The sequence below is a fragment of the Lissotriton vulgaris genome, chromosome 3_1, assembly GCF_964263255.1.
Source record: "Lissotriton vulgaris chromosome 3_1, aLisVul1.2, whole genome shotgun sequence".
In the NCBI taxonomy this organism is placed as follows: Eukaryota; Metazoa; Chordata; class Amphibia; order Caudata; family Salamandridae; genus Lissotriton; species Lissotriton vulgaris.
Genome location: NC_141689.1, coordinates 1,720,162,585 through 1,720,185,841, shown reverse-complemented (window position 1 = coordinate 1,720,185,841; position 23,257 = coordinate 1,720,162,585). Strand labels below are relative to the sequence as shown.

General features: G+C 50.4%; 1 protein-coding gene across 1 annotated transcript in view; it reads left to right on the top strand.

Moving 5' to 3' along the window:
* LOC147728360 (UPF0462 protein C4orf33 homolog) overlaps nt 1-23,257 on the top strand; it is a 112,372-nt gene that overhangs the window by 69,458 nt on the left and 19,657 nt on the right. The window contains exons 3-5 of the mRNA XM_086962161.1: nt 5,002-5,062; nt 20,569-20,620; nt 20,729-20,928. Of these exons, the coding sequence (XP_086818287.1) occupies nt 5,002-5,062; nt 20,569-20,620; nt 20,729-20,928 (313 nt within the window). The remainder of the gene's footprint in view (nt 1-5,001; nt 5,063-20,568; nt 20,621-20,728; nt 20,929-23,257) is intronic.

Below are 23,257 nucleotides of genomic sequence, written 5' to 3'. Positions count from 1 at the left end.
AGTGGGTGCGTATTCCAACAAAAACCCATTTTCCTACAGAACCCCCATCCCCCGCCCCACCACCAGCAAACAAAGCTCAGCCACACTCTGGGAGAGCTTACCTAGTTTGTCAGGGTAGGAAAAGTAAGGAAATAGGCTGGATTGTTGCAGGGCCTACTCTGCCTACATCCTCCTGTCCCGGTCACTCCCTCTGGGGGGACTGACCTATCTCAACCATGCTGGGACCCAACATAAAATGCACATTGTCTGCTTCTTTACCCGGGTTGTTTTCTTGGGGAGGAGAGGCGTCTACCTCTGCTAACCCTGCCTTATCCAGGGCAAACCCCAGCTTACCAAAAATAAATTTGCTACAACTTGAGCAACCCGGCCATGACCAACAGGATCAGGGGGTCTGTCCTGCTATTTGTCATGGGTCCAAGCCACCACACAGTGCAGCCATAAAGGCTAACGGAGGCTGCTGACAGCTGTCAGTGCCCAGAACCACACCTTTAGCTCTTCATTGACAGGTGAAGGTGCCAACCTACAGGTTTCTTTATGTTCAGGTTGGCTCTCTGCTGTTTTAGAGTGGGGGTCACTACATCCTAAAGCAAGCACCTTTCCTCCACTCACTCTACTGTTAGACGAGGAACCACCATCTAATGCTGAACAGTTGCCTGACTAGTCAAGGCTTTTTTGTGTATCAGGTTGGACTTCACCAGTTCAAATTTTGGAGTTCTCCCTACTAATGTAGAATCTCCTTGGCTCACTGGAACTTTGGCTAAAAGTTGCCCACCTTTCCTACACTTTCTCTTTTTCTTATTTCTCTAGTGCTGACCTGCCCTAGCTGCTGGTTCAGCTTCTTCAGCATCCTTGGGGCAAGAGTGGCACTGGACTCGTGCCTCACTTTGGCTGAGACGAACATCTGAGCCTCATCTATGTTTGTTGAAGGGGGTACGGTATTATGTCCAATGACAATTGAATGTATTTACAGCATAATAATAGACCCCCTTCAACAAATATAGCTCTGTAATTCTAGGGTCCCCCCATAGACACCAGCCGAGATCGATCTTTTACACAATGCCTACCCACATATATCTGTCACCACCCTCTGTACATAACTGGGTGGCACTGTTCCACACAGTTACCCAATGCTAGGTTCCAATTCCTCCCCACCTGCCCTGCCCCCATCTTGCCCCACCCCCTCCCGCCCCAGACACAGAAGTCGACGGATGCTATTAACATTTTCTAAGAGAAAGCTATAGAGAAAGCACAAACCAAGCCAAGCCAAGGCATAGGGGCTGAGACCTATTATCACTTGACCAACTCATACACTGAAAACCTCAGTCATCCATACAGGTCAGCATTCTTGCACTGGGGTGAGGGGAAGGTGGGTGTTGTAACCCCCACCCCTCTGTCCAGTCTGAAGCACACCTGCCCAAAATGTAGCGGGCTGAAAGATCTCAGTCGACGCTGGCGAGAAACACAGAAAACATACTATTGAACTGAAATATGACTCATAAATTGTTGATGCCTAAATGCAGGTTACTTGGATTCAGCTGATGCTTCACCCCTCCAACAGCACCCTGTTGAGAGCACAGCTTTCTCTCGTGTTTTGCCATGCTATACATTCTGAGGAAATCAATCCATTGCTCCTGTGCTTGGGTTCTGTAATCTGCTCAACGGGGGCCATTAGAAGGAGGCAAAATACCAATATTAAGCATTAGAGTTACATTGCCTCTGTCGCCACAAACCGTATCAGTCACCACTGCCTGTTCTCATCTACACTAATTGGCTCTCGACTAGGGCCGGGCAAAATATTGCAGCAAAATCTTGAATCTGCTTAATCTACAGTTATTTGTTCACCCGTGGAGAATAATCTGTGTTTGTTCCGCATCCAAATTAGATACATTTAAAAATATAAACCCAAAGCTCAAAACAATTAATTTTAGGAGCACTAACTAAAAATAAGCAATGCTTTCTGTGCATGGTGTATATGTTAGATTTGGGAGTCTCTAGTTGGCACAGGTAGGTACTTGTGACAAATAGGGACCCTTGCCTCTAGTCAGAGTCAGGGGGTACACTCCTAAAATACCCCCCTGCTCACCCCCTTGGTAGCTTGGCACGAGCAGACAGGCTTATCTCAGAGGCAGTGTGTAAAGCATTTATTAACACAGACAGTAATTAAGTGACAATACTACAGATGGACACGGCACAGGTTTTATATAAAAAATAAGTATTCTTTATATAGGCTTATCACAAGACCACAAATGACAAAAATCCACAATACTGTACTTAAAATGGTAGGTTTAGCTTAGTTCTGTTTTGTTCTTAAAATGCAACACTTTGAGTCAATGTACCTTAAGATGCGACACGCAGGGCAACAAAAGTGTTGCAACGATGGAAAAGCAGCCGAATCCGGTGTAAAGAAATAAAGACGTCAAGTTCTTCTTGATGCGGCACGCTTCTCCAATGTTGCGAGAAGTCTCGGCTCAATGCGGCAGCTGCAGTGGCGACATCGTTGTTCAGAGATGCGACGACACCGGCTTTGGCGGCGACACTCTTCTCCCTCAATGCGAGACGCTTCTGCTCGATGCGACAGCTGCAGCGGGGAGATCCTTGTTCAGAGATGCGACAGCAGCGGCTGCGATGATGACACCCTTCTTCTTCGGTGCGAGACGCTTCTCTCGATGCGGTGCAATGTGTCGGCTACAGCGGCGACACCCTTGTTCAAAGATGCAGCGGCAGCGACGGCGATGCGTTTCTTCGGTGCAAGACGCTTCTCTCGATGCGGTGCAATACGTTAGCTACAGCGGCGACACCCTTGTTCAGAGATGCAATGGCGACACGCTTCTTCCTCTTGAGTCGCGCTCCCAGCTCCCCCCGACACGCAGTCCCTCAGAAGGCCCAAAACAGCAGGAGGCACTTCCAAAGAACTCTTGGGGAGCTGGGGGTTGAAGTCTGTTGTCCCTGAGACTTCAGCAGGAGGCATGCTCTAATCTCAAGCCCTTAGAGATCCTTCACAAGTTGAATAAAGTGCACACAAAGTCCTTTCTCCTTTCTTTGGCAGTCAGGCAACCACTGCAAGCCAATCCCCGAAGCAGCACTTCTGCTTAGGGATAGTCTCTCCTCAGTTTCTTCAGGTTCCTCTCCTCAGCAAAGGTTTCTTCTTGCAGTCCAAAAGTGATCTAAATTCTTGGGATCAGGGTCCCAATATTTATACCCCAAAATCCTTTGTTCTCTGAGGGCTGAGGGGCCTTTGCCCAGTCCAAACCAGTTCTGGAGCACTCTGTTTACATGAGTCCTTCTTTCCTTTCACAGTGCAGGGCAGAAACATCAGACGCTCCACAGGAGTTGGAGCCAGCATTGTGGAGGAAAGGCACAGCCCTGGAGCACTCTGTTGACATGATTCCTTCTCTCCTTTCACAGTGCAGGGCAGAGACATCAGACGCACCACAGGACGTGGAGCCAGAATTGTGGAGGGAAGGCACAGCCCTATTCAGGTCCCAGGTGCACCTCCTCCCTCCCATCTAGATGCAGATCTCTCTATTCACCACTGGCCTGACTCATCCTATCTCATGGAATCCCCCAGCCCTGTCACTCAAACTCCAGACAAAGAATACACAACCTGGCAGAAGCAGGCTTGGATAGTTAGGCAAGAAAATACCTACTTTCTAAAAGTGGTATTTTCAAACACAGAATGTTAAAACCAACTTCACTAAAAGATGTATTGTATCATTTTGAGTTCAGGCATACTAAACTCGAATTTCTACCATGTTCCCTGAGTCAGTTAGGATTATAAAATGTAATAATCTAACTGCCCATTCTGGCCTATGGAGAACAAGCCCTGGGCACCCTCAGTGAACTGTGCTAGGGTCTGACAAGTAAACCAATACAGCCAATCATGGAATCACTAATTCATACATTAATTTACAATATGGAGCACTTGCACTGTGGCACCAGACAGCAGTGCACAGTGCCCAAAGCATCTAACACCAGCAAAAACACATGAGGCATCATCAAAAATGGAAGGGAGACCCACGCCAAGGGGCCAGGTCTAACAGTAACCCACACCAAGGGGCCAGGTCTAACAGTATACCATAAAGAAAATGGAAAAAATGCTTTAATAATGCTGCTGCGTCATTTTGTTGGAACACACTTACATTATGGGGCATTTTTGTACCACAGGCGGCATTTTTCATGAATCTGTAATTTAAAATAAATAATCTGAATATGAGTAGTGCAAAAGCGGTTTTATTTACAAAGCGCTTGCAGCAATCTGCTTCCTGCTTCTGCAAAAAGAGGCCAAAATTAGAGGGAAAAAAGTAGGACCACAGGTATGGGGGGCAATGAAAGAGCGGGCTAGGGTAGAAGGTGGCAAGGAAGGGAAAAGATTCACAAGAGGAAGAGAGCAACAAAGAGGTTGTAGGAGATGCACATAATAGAGAGAATAACACGGCGAGAGCAACGTGGAGCGTCAGGGAAGAGAAGCAAAGGGCTGAGAGAAACAGAGCACAGGAGAGAAAAGCACACAAGGGAGACAGCTAGAAAGCAGATGCACACTCAACTGAAAAGAAAAAGGAAGTTCCCTAGATATGGAAAAACAAAAGTAAAAGAGGTCTCTACTCCAGGGATGGGACAAATACAAGTTGGACAAGGCAAGCCATCAAATACGAAGAAAGCCAATGAGAGTAACAATAGCGTCAAATAATGGTGAGCAATGATCAGACTTTGGGCCACTGTTAATTCTTGGTAAGCTGACAATAGGTATTTTGAAACCAGTCTACGCTCTCTGGTAGGCTTGGCCTAAAGAATCGCCCACCCCTGCTCTTCATGCAAATGAACAGCAGTTCCATTAAGTTGTGCAATAGTGATTTGTTGACATTCAGAGAAAGTGGACTAAGAGTAATGGAGTCGTAACCTTACCCAACTTTCAGAACTAAAACATGACATATGAATAGATTGAAAGTCTGTTTGCCCGAATTTGGTCCACGCACAAACCAATTATTGATGCTTTGTTTTTAGTGGTGGAAGCATTTTTCCTCTGTGATAAAAGCAAGCAGTACCTGGAAGTTGAACTTTGCCCGTAAGTGCTATTTTTGTAATGCTTTTTCCTTCTCTTGAGTAGCATGTTTTGAACTTCTCCATCTGCAATTATGTTGAAGTTTGATTTTTAGATATTATGTTGTGAAGACTTTGGCACATGGGCACAATGTACCCTTATCATGGATGTATGTATTTTGTTTTAGAAAATGAAGTAATTACAATTTCTTTTAACAAACTTTTATTTATTTTACGTTAATATTGACCACCTAGCCCACATTAATGTGGCTTAAAATGTAACCTGCAAACTTTTTGGTCTAATTGTTCCACAATTATACCCCCACAAGTGTGGGAATGATGGGTGCTTTTGAGTTTGAAGCCAGAACTGGTGAGAAATGTTACACGTGACATGGGACAATTAGCTACTAAGATTTTGTTTTTCCTTTCCTAGCACCAGTCACCGTATTTTAATCGATGAATACACAGTTACAAGTATGGCTGTTAATTTTATTAAACGTGGAGCATATGTTGTACCTTATTAGACCTCTTACTCGTATGAGGAGTCAGATAATTGATCCCGGAACCAGATCTCAAAACAGTAGTGCAGTCTCTCGCCCTCTCCAGACTAGATTACAGAATTGCCCTTCTCTCTAGCATTCCCAAAGTTCATCTAGGTCCACTGAGAACAATACTACATGAAACGGCGCGCTTCTTGTTAGGTCTCAATAAATGCTGCCCTGTTTCCCCTGCCGTGCTAACCCTCCGATGGCTTCCCATTGAAGCTAAGGTCCAATTAAAAACCGCCTGCATTACCCACCAAGCATTGCACTCCTCTTTACCCTCTTTTCTTAGGAACTGAAAATCTCTGGAGCAAATAGGGGTTCCAGAAAGTCCCCATCCCTGCTCATGGCCCCCCACCTTCAGTCGAGAATGGTACATGAGCCAGTCATTCCCTGGAAGTGCCACAAGAATCCGGAACTCCTTACCTCCCTCCCTTCGCCTAACAACCTGCATAGCCATCTTCAACAATTATTTGCAATGCAATAGGTCTCGCATTTACGCAAGTTTTAGCTATTGGCATTGTAAGTGACAATGATTACTGTTTTTGTTTTTTAAAACAAATAATAGGCATTGTCATTTACAATGCCAAAAGCTTAAACTGGCGTAAATGCGAGACCTATTGCATTGCAAATGTTTGCTTGAGTTTAAAACTGAGCACGGCGCTGCTTCAAAGACACCATGCTCGTTTTTTTTTTTACTTTAACATTGAGCGCAGTGTCATTAAAGCGGGCGCCCCTCTCATTTTTAAAGTAAAAAAACAACAAAAAAAACGAGCACGGTGTCCCTGAAAAGGGCACCACGCTCATTATGAAAGTTAAAAATGTTTAAAATAAACAGAGCGCGATGTCCCAAAAGAGGACACCGCACTCAACATAAAAATTAAATATAAATAATCTGATAAACTGAGCGCTGTGTGGCGGGCGCCGCACTCAGGATACAAATACAAAAAAATAGCATAATCTGCCATTTTCCTTATAAGTGCCAATTAACCAAAAAAGTGCTTACACCCTAGATAAAGCTAACCATGTAACGAGCCAAGTAAAAGATCCAGTCATCATGGGCGGTAACAAATGGCGACAAGGCAGTAACAAGGAGGGACGAACAAGCCTCATAATGCATTGGAAGCCAGCGTTTACCGAGGAAAATTACACTAGCCAATGAAAAGTATGGGCGGAGAGTAGGCAAGGCTTACACAGCATGTTCGACTACTGCACGCCTTGCAGAGCGAGCAGTGCATGCACGCTGCCGCTAGGCTCGACCTAAAAAAAGTACAACTGCCCGCTGGAGATCTCACAGAGAATATGAGAGACCTGTGTAAAGGAGGGGCGTTGGTACAGTAAAAGGAAACTATTAGGCTTCAAAGATATTTATTTATTGAGGTCCGGCTGATCCCGTAGCGTTAAAAATAAAGTCAGCGCCAGGGCAACCAATCCACGTTCTAAGAAGAAAATAAAGTGTGTAAAGGTGTATTGCTCGAGTTTAATGGTACACGTGATCAGTGATTGAATGATGAAAGTGAAGCCGGACCAGTGGGAATATTATTTCTGGCAAGTAGGTTACACACATGTCTAATGCGCTGGAGTCACCTGAAGGCATTTCAGGCTGCATACCATAGCGTTGTACCTAGGGGCATCATTCGGTGGGCACCACTCAGGGTACGGTGGCCGAGCAGGAAGAAAGCCATAGGCGAAGCACACGTGACCGGCTCCCACAAGGCCCACACTCCTTGGAAAGTGTCTGCCCTGCAGGGTGGGGGTCCCGCTCACAAAGGAGTGTGAACCATTCCCCATGAATAGAGGGCTCTGCAGAGGAGGTTCGGGACCTCCTATTAATTGAGGCCACTTAATAACCCATGAGGACTGGGCCCCTCCTCGGGCAGCACAATCCATCATTCAGGAATTGGGGGAGCGACCTCTGGGAACAGAGGCCCGGGACAAACCCCTCCTTGAGGTTCTGCCAGCTATCTAACAGGGGGCACGCTCTGAGGGTTCAATGAGCCCAGGCTCCCACTGCCAGCTTGATAGAGTGTGCGAGTCACCCGACTATAATTTTTCCATACTCACCAGGGCCCATAAATCAATAACTCAATAATCTGGTCAGGTAACCTTCGCTCTACTACCAGTCTATTTACCTACAAGGTCCTATACCATTGACTTACCAATCCTTGTCGCTGGTACCTGTAACCTATTGGATCAGGATGTTAGCATAATTGGAAAAATAACATTTGCACTCTTATATAATAACCACAGACTCAGGGAAGTTTTTAACTCTTTATCTAAATTTTCTTAAATGGGCATGATCCAAAGATTAAACACCACAAGACTCTCAATAATGAAAATCAAAAACAGAATGTAACTATGCAAAAGATGTATTAAACTGATTCCGATCATTTAGCAATCAGGAAAAAAAAGTAACATACTATATAAACAACTGATTTTAACATTTATACTTTGGGAAGGGTAAGAAAAAGGAACACGCTAAGTAATCAAAACAATTTAGCAATTTTCAAAGGGAAGGTAAGAAAGGGAACATGCTTTATAATCAAACGATTTGAGCATTTATTCAAGGGGAGGGTAAGGTAGAGATCATGCTATTCAAGATTTTTCTAAAAAATTCTAACCATAGGGCAGGTAAGAAAAGGGAACTTATATATATGTAATTAAAACTTTCAAGTATAGGGAGGGTAAAAGAAAAGGAACAAGATATATGTTATGTTATGTTATGTTATGTTAAGTCCACTTGTAGCGCGCATGGCTACTCGAGAGTGTCCCGGGCGATGCCTGAGAGGGTACAAGAGGAAATTAACAAACAAAGAAGTGAGTCTTAAGTTTCCTTTTGAAGATGGCAGGATTCTGGATGAACCTTAGGGAATGGGGGAGGGCATTCCAGGCAACACTGGCCTTCACCGTGAAGGAACTGCCACCCATCCTCTGAAGCCTAAAGCGAGGCACCCGGGCAAGGCAGTGGGTCGCAGAGCGCAAAGCATGAGCCGGGGAATAAGAGGAAAACCGCTTCTGAAGATAGTGAGGCCCCAGGCCATGGAGAGCACGGTGGGTCAACACTAAAGATTTAAACCTGACCCTGTCAGCCACAGGAAGCCAATGAAGAGAGCGAAGAAGAGAGGACACACTATTCCATGCCGGTATACCCAAAAGCAATCTTGCAGCCGTATTCTGGATAACCTGAAGCTTTTTGAGCAGGTAGCCAGGGGAGCCAACAAAGAGAGCATTTGCGTAATCCAGGTGGGAGAGGATAAGAGCACATGTGACAGGTTCTCTAGCCGCTTGAGGGAGCAGCGGGAGAAAGGACCGCAAAGACTTAAGAAGACCGAAGCAACAGTCAGACAGTTTTTTAATATGGGCGGAGAAAGAAAGACTCTCATCGAACAATACTCCAAGGTTTTTTGCAGGCTGTCCCGACCCCGAGGGGAGCTGAGAGTCAGGGGGCCACAGCTGCTCACGGAAGTCGGTAGGAAACCTGCCGAACAGCAGGATTACAGATATTTGCTCGTTGCACTTCAACTGAGCTTCGTTCAGCCATTTAAAAATGGCGGCCAGACACTGTTGAGCTGCTGCCACCGAGCTGGAGGTCTTATCCCAGGTAAACAGCAGCTGCGTGTCGTCGGCGTAGGCCATTACCTTAGCCCCCAGCTCCTCAGCCAGATATAAAAGAGGCGTAACATAAATATTAAAGAGGAGCGGGCTAATGGAGGAGCCCTGAGGGACACCAGTGGTGACCGGTTGGGGAGAGGAAGAAAAAGGGGGGAGCCAGATCTGCTCGGCCCGTTCTTCCAGGAAGGACCTAAGCCAGCCCCACGACGCTCCTGATACCCTAATCTCAGCCAAGCGGGCCAGGAGAAGAGCGTGGGGGACTGTGTCGAACGTGGCCGAGAGATCAAGCAGAATCAATGCCGCCCTCCCGCCCGCATCCAGGCACTCCCGGATGGCCTCAACCACCTCCAGTAAGACAGTCTCAGTGCTGTGGGAGGCACGAAACCCTGATTGAGCTGGGTGCAGGAGACCCTCCGTCTCCACAAACTCTGTTAGTTGGTTGTTAACAACCTTCTCGCAGACCTTCGCAATAGCAGGGAGGAGGGAGATGGGGCGGTAATTCTCTGGAGTGAGGAGTCCAAGGAGGCTTTCTTAAAAAGAGGCAGTATCTTCGCCTGCTTCCATCTCAAAGGGACCACAGCAGTTTGGAGGGACACGTTGACAATACTATTCACCTCGGTGTTAATGCTCTCAGCCACCGCCGCCAGAAGCCTTGCCGGGCAAGGGTCAGAGGGGGAGCCAGACTTAAGCCCCCGGAGAATTTTAAGAGATTCCAGAGGAGCCGCTGCTCTGAAGGCTGTGAAGGGGTGAACAGGGGCATCGGGAAGAGCAGCCGGGGGTACAATGCACCCGCAGTTGCCAGGGGCGAAGGAAGATTGTATGGCCTGGATTTTCTCTCTAAAGCAGCGGGAAAGTGTGTCACACCAGGCGAGAGAAGAGGGAATAACACTCGCCTGGGCCCTGGGAAATGTAAAGTTCTGCACTATAGAGAAAATGTCTTTAGCATTATACCTAGCGGAATCAATGTGGACAGCAAAGAATTGTCCTTTGGCCACCGCAATAGCCTCATAATAGACTTTTTGCGAAGCTCTTAGTGTTCTCTTAGCCGTAGGACAGTAGCCGCTCTGGCGCCAAGCACGCTTCAAAACCTTACAATCATGCTTGGCAACCTTGAGATCTGCGTTAAACCAGGGTTTGGACGGAGAGTCTCTTGCCGGTCTAAAGGGCCGAGAAGAGGTAACCAAAGCAACCGCCTTAGTGACCCATGTGATGAACCCTGACAGCTACTCCTCCAGATCTCCAGACAAAATAGGTCTGGAGAGATCATGGGCCAGTTTGAATTCCAAAGGGTCGGCCCTGCCAGAAAGCTGTTTCAGGCAGGGTTGGACCCGTGGAACGGTGCCAGAGAGCGCCCAAGAGAAATGGGAAAGAAGGTGATCTGACCAGGGCACAGGGGAGGGATCACCTATAGAGAGGGGGAAGTTAGAGCAGATAGGGTCTAGAAGATGACCCTCCTGGTGAGTAGGAAGGTTTGTATGTTGGACAAGTTGAGCCAGATGGAGAATATCCAATAGGTCAGCCGCTTCCCTAGTATCAGGACGATCCAGATGGATATTAAGGTCTCCCAGAACCAAATAGTTAGAAAATCTAACAGCCCTGGAGGCAATGGCGTCCTCGCAGCTCAGCAGAAAGGAGCCCGCAGGGCCCGGAGGCCTATAGATTAAAGAAACCCCGAGAGTAAAGTGCGCTGAAAAGCGCACACTGAAGTCAAGCACCTCACAATTGGCCCAGGGGAATGAATCCCCAAGACGAATTTCCCATTGATCTTTGAAAACAACGGCCACACCGCCACCTCTGCCACCCAGGCGATCGGCTCTAAGAATCTTATAGCCTGGGGGAACGGCAAAGGAAACAATAGGGGCGGAAGAGGCATCCAGCCATGTCTCTGTGAGGAACAGCAGATCTAACGAGTTGTCCTCCAGAAGATCATGAACATCGACGTAGTGTTTCCTAAGGGAGCGGACATCAATTAGGGCAGCCCTAATATGGACAACCTTGGCCCTCTGAGCTGAAGGAGCCCGCTCACCCTTCAGGTGAAAGCCACAGTCAGGACAAGGGGCCAGAGGAGGCAGCGGCACATCCCAAGTGTGGTGGTGGCACCGAGCCAGACAATCCAGTTCTCCAAGAGGTGCTCTATTATAGCAGATCATTTGCTCTTGGCCTAGGGACTTTAGGGCAGCATGGCTGACGCTGGACGCTTCCGGGACGCTGACGGGCGAAGACGGGCTAGTCTTTTTTTTTTTTATTTAAATTTGTTTTTATTGTTGCAGTAAAGTATTTCAGTACAGAATAAACAGACCGCCGACGTGGCCTCAACATTCAGCCACGAACAGCTATGTGTGCAACGTTTTCTTGCTATATAGAACTGGTACACATAAACATGACTTCGGTGAATCAGTGCATTATAATCATGCAAAGGCTCCTGCAGGCTGAAAGGTGATGGGACGGTATCGCCATAGGGGCGATGAATAAGATCAGATGGGTACTTTCATGCTGTTACAGCGCCGGATCTAGATCTGTACTGTGCACACAGCAGTGTTACCAGTGAACAGGGGGGTAACGGAACTGTGGGAGGGAAGCATGTAGGCGCTAGCAGGGTCTAAGTAGGGAGATAATGGCGGCGGGCGTCGAGGGGGGGGGGGGAGAAACCCATGGGTGGCCGGACATGCGAGAGGTTGCCTAGGATATAGGGGGTTATCGGGGTCCGACTCTGGGGTGGCTCACTTCAGGTGAAGGCTACCGGTCTTCTCGGGTGGGGGGAGGGGAAGGGTCAGGCGGGTCTCCAGCCTGCGTGGACTGGCGGAAGCTGTGAAGGAGCATGGCCCATTCCATGGAGATGGGAAGCTTGCGCGCGCCCTTGGCTTCTTCTTCCCTTAAAGCGTCTTCCTCCGCTGCCGCCCATTTGTTAACCGCCCCCTGCCAGTGTGCTATGGGGGGACCCTCTGGGGATCGCCAGCGCATGGTTATACATCTATTGGCTAGTAGGAGCGCTAAGGACACGAAGCGCCTATGCACCGGCTCACGTTTAGAGATGTGGAGGATGCCTAATGCACTGGACTCCCAGGTGGCTAGTGTAGTGAGACCCGTGAGTTCCAGTAGTGTGTTGTGCACCCCCTGCCAGAAGGGTTGGAGATTGGGACAGTCCCAAAACATGTGACGGAAGTTCGCAGCTGGGGAACAGCATCTGGGACACAGGAATGGCGTGGAGGGGTAGAACTTCTGTAATCGCGCTGGGGTGAGATATGCCCTGTGTAATATATAATATTGGATATTTTTGAAGCGGGCATTTCTAGAAACACGTTTAGGGGCCTCAAGAGCTTTAGTCCACTCCGAGTCGTGTAGAACACGGCCTATGTCCTCTTCCCAAGTGGCCCGTAGGGTCGTCAGGGGGGTGTATGAGAGTTCCCGGATGGATTTGTATAGCCATGTGACCAGGTGGCGACCCACCCCCATATGCAGGATAGTATGTATTACTGGATGCGTGTCTGGCTCGCCATTTTGGAGATTGAAATGGGGTCGGTATCCGTCGAGCAGTTGCCTATACCTGAGGAATTGGCCTGGGGGGAGCCCGTATTCTGCGACCAGGCGGTCCAGCGGTTTCAGCTGACCCTCCTCGAAGAGTGATTCTAGATCTGTGATGCCACAGCGGGACCAGTCGGCGAGTAGTGGGGCCGCAAAGTAGGAATCCTGCTTGGGGCCGCCTATTAGCGGCAGCAGCGGGGAGTATGGGGGTCTAGCGGGAGACAGCCGGTGAATCCGTAGCATACATCGGCGCGCTATCGTCACCTGGAGGGGGTAAGTGCGCCGTGGCTTGGTGCCCGGGAGGAGCAGACGGGTGAGTTCCGGAGTCATGATTCTACCAGTAGGGGTAACCGTCTCCTGAGGATAACGGTCCGCTGTCCAGTAGGACAGCCACTGGAGCTGTGCTGCGAGGAAATATGCCTCGAAGGATGGAGCTCCGAGTCCCCCCTGTGTTGTGGGGAGTTGAAGAGTTTTCAGGGCGACTCTGTGGCGGCCTGCTCCCCAGATGAGAGTTCCTAAGAGGGAATCAACGTCGCGAAAGAAGGATCTGGGTGGTATCACCGGCAGGTTTGTGAAATGGTAGAGGAGCCGGGGGAGCATCACCATTTTAGCAAGGGCTATCCGTCCAATCGGGGCCAGTGGTAACTTATTCCAGAAGGCGACCGTCGGGCGCAGACTCTCGAGTACCTTGCGGTGATTGCCCTCAAAGATGTCCGTCGGAGAATGGTATAAGCGGACGCCGAGGTATCGGGGAGCTTCCGTGGACCATGAAAGCCTATGTGGTCCAAGGTCGATGTCTCGGGGAGGTAGGTCCGGGTGTAGGGGGTAAACCGTGGACTTGTCCCAGTTGACTTGTAGACCCGAGGCAGTTGCAAAGTCCGCCAATGTGGCCCCTATGGGGGTTAGGTCCATTTCAATGTCTCGGACATATATGAGGAGATCATCCGCGTACATGGACACACAATGGGTCCCGTCTGCAAGCGGTACTCCCCAGTCCATCCCCTCCCGACGCAGTCGAACCGCCAGCGGTTCGACCGCTAGCGCGAACAGGAGGGGCGACAGGGGGCAACCTAGTCTTGTGCCTCGTCGGACTGCAAACGCCGGTGAGATACGTTTCCCGATACGAACTCGAGTAGTGAGGTCGGTATATAGGAGGCGGGTGTATGCCAGGAGCGTCGGGCCGAGATTAAGGCGCCGCAGGACCGAAAATAGGTAGGGCCAGGTGAGGGTGTCAAACGCCTTCTCTAGGTCCATAATGAGGCAGGCAGCGCGGGGAAATCTGTCGCGTACCTGATCTTGGATATGGAAGACTCGGCGGAGGTTCTGGGAGGTATTCCTCCCGGGGACGAAGCCGCATTGGTCGGGGTGGACCAGCGGGCGTATGACCTGCGCATAACGATCAGCTAGGATCTTCCCCAGGATCTTACAATCAGCCGACAGGAGTGTGATAGGTCGGTATGACCCCATGTGAAGCGGATCTCTGTGGGGCTTAAGAAAGGTGACAATCACGGATTCCCGTAGCGACTGGGGTAGTTTCCCCAAGTGGAGTGACGCCCCGAACACCCGTGACAGACGGGGAACCACCAGGGGAGAGAATGTTGCGTAGTATTCTAGTGGGAAGCCGTCCAGTCCTGGTGCTTTATTTCGGGACATGGCGCGTATCGCTTGGGTAATGTCAGAGGGGATTATCTTGGCGTCTAGTGTGCGCTTGTCGGAATCCGATATCGTGGGCAGCGTCAGAGGGTCTAAAAACTGATCTGCGGTGAACGGGGTACAGCATGTCGGGGCTTCGTATACTCGTGTATAATGGCGTTGGAATGCTAGGAGAATCTCCGCTTGTGATTGCACCAGTACACCCTCCGGGTTGAGAATGTCCGTGATCGGCTTGATTTCGGTGTCCTGCTTCGCCATCCAGGCCAGAAGAGCCCCGGTTTTGTCTCTGTCTTTGTGCACCCGAGAGGCGTATGCCCTGAAGTTATACTTACGGAGGTCAGCGCAGGCAGTTTGGTATTCCGTTTTGGCCTCTGCCGTGAGCACGGCGTGTTCCTCCGAGTCATCAGGCCGTTTGGTGAGAGCAGCTAGAGCTTGTTCCGTCTTTAAGAGCGACCGTTCTAAGGTGCGGCGGACCCCCACTATCTGTTTGATGCATTCTCCCCTTGCCACCACTTTATACGCGTCCCACTCCACTAGTACCGATGACGCTGTGTTCTCATTGTGCATAAAGTAGTCGCTTATGCTGGTTTTGTGCGCGTCCCTGAAGACCGGGTCCGTCAGGCAGTCTCTGGGGAGGCGCCAGGTGGGGACCGGTGGATGCGGGGGGCGCCAGGTAAGCCGTATTATGTGGGCATCATGATCTGAGAGGATCCGTCCCAGGTAATCTGTAGATGTAACCTTAGGGAGGATCGGAACAGAGCAGAGGAAACGGTCTAGGCGGACCCGAAGGTTGTGTGGAATCGAGTGGAAGGAGTAGATGCGAGCCAGTGGGTGTAGGTGTCGCCACGCATCAGTGAGCGCCCAGTGTGTGGTCCATGCCCTGAAGAGGGCCGCATGCCGAGGGGCCGGGGAGTGCGTGGGGGGGGGATGTGAGCGGTCCAGTGAGGGGTCTAGTGTGCAGTTAAAGTCGCCTCCCAGCACCCATGGGACTGTGGTGAACTGGGCCAGGACGCCCGTAAGGTGATCCCAGAACCGGTCCTGATCCGTATTAGGGGCGTATATGCTGCCAAGTAGTACCCCTTGCCCATCAAGAATTCCCTCCAGAAGCGCATATCTGCCCTCTCTATCTACTACTCGCCGGAGCGCCCGGAAGGGAGTACCAGGTCTCACCCAGATTAATGCGCCGCGTGCGAACGCTGAATATTGTGTGGCGCAGATGGTCCCTCGCCATTTGGCTTGTAGGCGAATGAGTTCAGTAGCGTTAATGTGCGTCTCTTGTAAGAACGCTATGTTGGCCGCCATGCGCCGTATGTAGGAGTATACAGAGTAGCGCTTGCTGGGTGTGTGTAGGCCCCGTACATTTAGTGTAAGGATACTAACGTCAGAGTGGGGGACAGCCATTGCTAGGGTGACGTGGTTGGGGGAGGGGCCCCTCTACAGTTCCCGTGTGCCGCCTATGTGTGCGTGTTGTGTATGTTCCTGCGCGCCAAGCTTCCTTAAACGTGGGGGGGGGACTGGGGAGGTGAACAGTAACTAGAACTTCGGGTGGGTAACTGTCTCAATACTGAGGATACGTCACTGGGGGTGGCATATCCAAACTAGTGTCCCACTAGGGGAGAAAGTCAACAGTAGTTTGCGGGGGTGGCAGCATGTGTCTACGCTGGGCCTGTGCGCGGGTCGGGCTCTAGTAGGAGAAATATCTATTGCTCGCTGGCGCTTACAATTATCTAGTAGATCAGTCTAGGCTTCTAGACGTCTCGCATCATCACAGGCATTCAAGAAAAGGATATGTCAGGTGACAGTTCAGTTGTTCACGAGGAAGTGACAGGTTGGCTGGTGAGGGCAACGTCCAGAGTTTGTGCCACAACAAGGGGGGAGGAGATCGGGCCAAATCCCGACATGGTTCCATCGCTGTCTCGATCTTTCTCCGGGGTGAATAGGTGTGGCTGACCTTCCAAGTCCGAAGCAGGGGGTGACGAATGTAGTTCAGTGACCGCCCGCAGGGCGTCTCGTCGTTCCTGCATGATTTGGGTGAGATCGGGTGAGCCCGCTGGGGAGGACGTCTGGCTCTTGGGGTGGCCAGATCGCTCATGGTTAGCGCCACGTCTCCTGGACCGTCTGGAGTCATTATTGCGCGCCTTCCGGGGTCCGGGTTTAGGGAGCAGCGGGCAATGAAATTCGGTCCAGTCCTGTGCGTCCGCCGCCGTGTCGAAGAAGAGGGCTTTCCCCTTGTGGATCACCTTGAGGCGGGCAGGGAATAGCAGGGAATATTGAAGTTCGTTTGCGCGGAGGCGCCTCTTGACTTCTAGGAACGTGGATCGACGCTGTTGAATCTCCCTGGCATAGTCTGGGAACACCATAACGTGTTGGTCCTCCACCTGCAGGGGGCCCGCCGTCCGGGCCGCACGAAGCACCGCATCCCGGTCCCGGAAGTGCAGAAACTTGGCCAGCATGGGCCGCGGGGGAAGACCAGGTTTGGGTGCCCGGGCCGGGACCCTATGTGCCCTCTCGATGGAGAAGTAAGGCGACCGGTCACAGTCCGGGGTGAATGATTTAGTCCAGGATTCCATGTAGGTTAGAGGGTCCGAGTTTTCTACCCCCTCCGGCAGGCCCAGGACGCGAATGTTGCAGCGTCTCGAGCGTCCCTCCAAATCCACTGTGCGTTCCTCCAGGGTCGTCACGCGGCGTAGGATCTCCTGCATATCTGCTGCCTGCGATTGCACCGTTGGCTGCAACTCAGTCACGATCCGCTCACCCTCCTTCACTCTGTCCGCCAGTTTACTGTGCTCATCTCGGATCAGGCTAATGTCTGTTGCCAGGGTGCCTAATCTCTCCTCCATCGAGAGGCGAGACATTTCTATTGCTGCCAGCACCTGGTCCAGCTTCGTTGATAGCGTAGGGTCGGCTTGCGACGTGTTGGACTGTGTCCACGCCCTCGTCTGGGGCATCTTCTCGACAGCCGTTTCTGGGACTGCTGACCCCTGGGTGTTCCTCGGCTTCCCCATGGGTGCTGCTGAGGGGAAGAGGGGGGGGTTTCCCCTCGGTCGTCGTGTGTCCTGCGGGTGGTAGGTCGTCGCCACGTGGTATCGGTGGGTGAGTGGGCCGCCACTCCGGTTCCTCCGGGTCCAAGGCGAGGCTCGTTTCACCCCGGGGGGGCCACCACCAAGGGCGTCAAGGGTGGTACGCGGTCACCGGGGTCGGTGGATTCGATCGCGTGGGGGCCTCTGCACCTCACAGGGCGGGGTCCAGTGCCCGCGCTGACCGGCAGGGCAAGGTCGGGTGGCGTGAGCTAAGGGAGGCGCTGACAACGTCTCCAATGCAGGTGGGATGCTCTCGTCCCCAAAGCGGGACTCGTGGCTGTTCCTGGTGTTAGGCCTGCACAGGCGCCATGTTAAGGTCAGGCACTCGGATCTACTGGGCAGTTTGTACATGTGAGTGCGAACTGGGTGCTCTGGCCGGGTGGCAGCGTGCTCTGTGGCTGTCCTCGTGGGTGGACGTGAAGAGGGGGCCACCGGGGTGCCGACCTGAGATCCTCAGGGAGCAGGAGGGGAAATGGCAGCACAGCACTCACCGATGGTAGTGGCGGGGTCTCCAAAGTGCTCAGCTCCGTGTGAGTGGCGGTCCTCCTGTAGTCCGCGGTGGCAAGCTGTCCGGGTTTGAGGGCCGATCAGGCTCCCGGCAGGGAAACAGCCCTGAGGCGTCGGAGCTCCGGGGTGGCGGCCGCCTTCTTGGGAGCCGGGGCTCCGGGGTGAAAGAGGGCTCCGTTCGGTGTCCTAGCCCTTGCAGGGGTGGCTCCCGGTCGCCGGCTGGCCGAACTTCCTGGGGCTGCTGTGTAGCTTCGTGATCGGCCAACCCTCACCTCACTGCGCGTCCGGGTAGGTGGTAGCCCGATGCTGGCAGGCCTCTCCAGTTCCGCTCGGGCTCCAAGCGGCCCCGGCCTACTCCAAGGGGGTCTCCCCACCAGCCCGGGGTGTCAGAGGTGGCTCGTCAGGGCCGGCAGCGCCCGGCGCCAGGAGGTCGTGGAAGCGCCCTCTCCCTCGCTAATGTACAGTGCAGAGTCAGTGCCCGACCGGCTGGGTCAGGTGGTATCGGCCCAGGGGGGGGGCGAGGTTCGTGTTGTTCTCGGCGCCTAGGCCTCCGTGGGCGCCATGTTAGGGTCAGGCACTCGGGCTCTCCACCCAGCCCCCAACGCAAAGTCCTTCGGTTCCCTCTGTCTGGTGGCTATGTGGGCTGTGCACCCCTGCAGGGCCTCGAGTAGGTGGGGGGGGCCCCGCCGGGCATCGGTGTCGGGACTCCGGGGGGGGGGGGGGAGCGATTGGCACTCACCGCCCTCGAGGAGAGTTGCGGGCCCCCGGAGGCACAACCCCGCTCTGGCGGCGCTTCCGCCGGTCCCTCGTGGTCCGCGGTGGCGGGTCGGTCGGTGTCACGGCCTGATCAGGCCTCCGACGAGGTAGAAGCGCCGGGGTTGCGGAGCCTTGGTGCGGCGGCCGCCATCTTGCGCACCGGGGGTGTAGAGGCAGAATCGAGCGCCGTCCAAAGTGTACCCTCGAGGGCCGGACCCACAGCTCCCCCGGGATTCCCCACCGTCGTCAGCTGGCAGTATCTTCTGTGGCCGTCGCTGAGGGTGTCGGCTCTTAGCGGGTTCCGCGTCCGGGAGACGGGGCTGCGCCCGCCATTTTCAACGTCGGCGCTCGGCTCCGGTAGGAGACTCTCCAGGACGCGCCGTCCGTCAGCTGCTTCTGCAGGTCGCTTGGGGGATGCCCCAGGGCAGCACAGGTGATGTGTGTGGAAGTTGAGGCTCCCGGCGATCACAGGTAATGGGCAGGATGCTAGCCCGATCGCGGAGCCTCAGCAAGACACAGCCGCCATCGTGGCTTGCTTAGCCACGCCCCCCCAAGACGGGCTAGTCTTTGACGCGTCTTCGGCGCGCCAGCGGCGCGCCCGCTGCGCGCCCCTTGAGTGCACATTTAAATCAACCCGGGCGCTAGAGAACTAGAACGCCAACCACCCAAAATGGCGTCTCTCGGCGGCACCACGGGTCAATCAGGAAGTCAGTGGGAGCCCTCACCCCCACTGGTAGCAGCAAGAAGAAATGTGCAAAGAGTCAAAGACTCATTAATTTTTAAAATGCGGGTATGGGGAGGATAAAATAGGAAAGAGTTGTAAAATGCACGTAGTAAAACACGCGGCCACACACAGGAGCAGAGAGAACCCTTCAGGCAATGCGGCCGTTCAGCGCGCCTTTAAATCAGCCCGGGCGCCAGAGAGCTAGAACGCCAACCACCCAAAAGGGCGTCTCTCGGCGTCTCCACGGGTCAATCAGGAAGTCAGTGGGAGCCCTCACCCCCACTGGTAGCAGCAAGAAGAAATGTGAACACGATAACAAACCCACACAGATTTATATTTACCTAGAATGGTGTGAAGACCAACCCTGGCCACAGGTCAGTTGAAGGACAGAAAAAAAAAAAAAAAAGTTGCAGTTGCCAATAGGCTAGCAGGTGCAGATCAGAATCAGGACAGGATAAACCAGATTTGGATCAGGACAAGACCACCAAAGGTTAAGACCAGCACCCGCAGTTCAGTTGCAACTCCGATTGGGTCAGCAAATCTTCTGACAGAGTGCTTCGCAGCCCCTCTGCTCTCAATCACCTCTTGAGTGCGTTAGGTCAGTGACAGGTCAGCTATTCGGACAAGTCGGACAAATTAACTAACTAAGCCTACCCTAGTTATACTGTTTTCTAGGTCAGTGTACCACCCCCCAATGTTGCAAGTGTAAGGATTACCAATTTTGATTGGACAAAGAATGAGGAGAGGTTATCACACCACACCAAATTTTTATACCTCCGTGTTGAATATTAATTTTAACGTTCCAAACGTGAGCAAAGTTTTTTTGTTTTTTTTTAGATTGACAAGGGGCCAGTAACTCCCCATCAATAAAGTTTTGCAAAACTATGTCAAAACAAAACAACCATTGACAAAGTCAAAGGTCTGAAGGTTAACCCCAAATGTATTGGCTTTGCCAATGTTTGTTTCTTATTGCAATTCATTATGTAGAGGCTGTGCAAGTATGCCTTGCATGTAGACGTAAACTATATGATTTCTCACATTAAACTAACAAATGCAAATCCTTTTTGTTGACTTATACCGTGTAAAAATAAACTAATTAGATTCTAATGTTTTATTGCATGTTGCATTTTTACAGCCATGGACAACATTTAGTGTTGCTGCTTTCAGGCCGAAGAAATGCATGGAAAGTACGTGACAACATACTTTTAAAATTAAACTACTTCCTACCGCGCCACTCTCCATTATCATTTTCAAAGCTTTTGTATGTTTTTATTATCTCTTTTTAACCATTCTAGCAAGAGCTTGCCTTAGAGTGTGATGTTTCTAGAAAAGAAAACAGATGGGAAGGCAGAGCTGTTGTTCCTTGGAGCTATTTTCCACCTGATGTTGACAGGTTCAATGCATATGCCATACACGGATCAGGGGAATTGAGAACATATGAAGCACTCTATCCTGTACCCCAGAGTGAAATTGCGGCCGGACAGCAACCTGATTTGTAAGTAGATGATTATTGTGAGATGTAAATCTGTAGACTTACAGTAAAATATCATTTGTTGTTGAATTTGTTTATGTGGACAGAAATATGAACGTTGTCTTCTCCCTTTGGATGCGAACATATTGCTTATTGATGCCACTGTAAATATGTTTGACTTCTCTGGTCGGTATTACTCAAACAACTTTAACATTGAATTATACATCCATTGAATTTAAACCACATACAAGACTATGAATGTATTGTGTTGGTACATGAAGAGAAAAGACTAAAAAAGATTACTGTAGAGAAGTCTACATCAATTGCTGATTAAATGAGATCATACATATGGATTCCAACCAGTCCAGTCTCTATAGGACTTACTGTCAAAAGAAGATCAAAATAGTTTCAAAATGTTCTATATGTCCACATGTTCTTTTGTTCTTTTATCTAAGCAGTAACTATTCTCTATGGGCCCAATTCACAAAGTTATTTGCACACCTTATGTGCACAAACGTTGGATCTGTGGGTGCAGTTCATAAATCCTGACCCGAAGAATCCAAATATGCAAATTTTTTAAGCCTGTAAATTCAATTTCATACAGTGGAAATTATTCTCTATTCAGTTAAGTGTTCAAAGTGGGAATAGGTGTGTTTCCAGGGGAGAAAGGATGGTGACTATTGGAAAGGTAGCAAACTCCCACAAAATAGTAACTTTGACTGTATTTACAAACCTTTCTCATTGTGTTCCACGTCCATCTAACATTTGTGCCTGTAGAGGCTAGTATGAGTGCATACAATATTTGTAAGAGACCCAGTGTAGAAGAAGAGGAAGGTGCTTTTAGACCTCGAAATTAATTAGAAACGGGTGAACCTTATATTGGTGTACTTTGGAGATTTTTATGAATGCCATGAAAGTTAGAACTTTTCAAAAATCATACAGGGGAGCCCACACTTCATAAAGTTACTCATTTATGTGAGATTCAGTCCTCGGCTATGTTATATGCCTCTATGGGTCTCTTGGAAATAACAAATATCTTGGCATATAATATCAAGTCACAGGTGTGTCTGTTATTTGACTATAGGCACTGTGTGAGCATTACAAGTTGGTCTGAGGTCTACCTTACCCAACATTGCTGCTGTGTGGGTGTTACCTGGACTTTGCAATTTTTTTTGTGAAGAGTGACAGGTCATCTAGCCCAGAGGATCGAGTATCAACAGAGTCTTCCACTGCACTGTGGTGGATTGAAGTTGGATACTGATGCTGCCTGGCTGCAGCAAGATGAACATGAGAGTTGGAGAGAGGCCCTAGGTGTGCTGGACACAATGAAAGAGGTGAAAGGTCATATATGCTGCACTGGAATTGGATAATGCAGCTTAGGAGCATTGAAGTGGAAGGCTGAACGAGACTGTTGACAGGGAGACCCCACCCTCCCTTGCATTAAGAGAGCATGTAATCCAGCCTGACCCTATATAGTGCAGCTAGCCCAGAGTACTAGGTCAATAGAACTTATCTAAGTGTGTTACTAAGAGTCTTGAAACAGCATTGTAGACCTTGGCTCATCCATTTACATGGAACATGGTAAACCATGTTAAAGAGGTATTTCAAAAATAGACTAACTCTGGCTTGTGGCTGCAGATTACTACAATAGAGAACACAGGTGCATTACACACATAAAGCTACATTTAATAAGGTCGTGAGACAGTTTTGTAATGTCGATACCCTCCATCGTTTTTTTTACACACACTTTATTGTCGACTGCAGAAGAATCAAGAGTAAGATACAGAGCAATTGAAAGCATCATCAGTCATTTTCCATTTTCTTCCCAAATTCTAGATTGATCAATTGCAGCAATTTACAATAATTGCCCCCGTACAGTATAACTTAATCACGATCCACTTAAACAACAGATTCTGGCTGTCCCCCCACAAATTAGTGCAATGCCATACAGTAGATAGTTTGATTATCAATACAATGTCGTGTATTCATTTCCCTTTTCAATAAACAAATCTGCTAACTGAACTTTACCCCAACAATCTCCTTCCCACCCCCACAACCCTCCTGGTCGTTCCAGCTCAAACCCTCACCTTCGCAGGTATCCTCGGCAGTCCGTAGAGTACTGGGTATGGAATGCTAAAAACTATGTGTCCATTGTTCCCTAAAGTGGGTCGGAAAGCACAGTATGTTGAAAAGGAGACATGTCTCACTGAGGCCCAACCAGAGAGTTTAGGGTGAGGTCCATCGCCTCTAGGGCGAGCAACAGGTCTTCCCACTCCAGAGCTATTGGATGTTTACTTAGACCCCTCTCTTCCTCCCTACGAAGGGCCACCCTTCCGCCCTACCCCACTGCAAC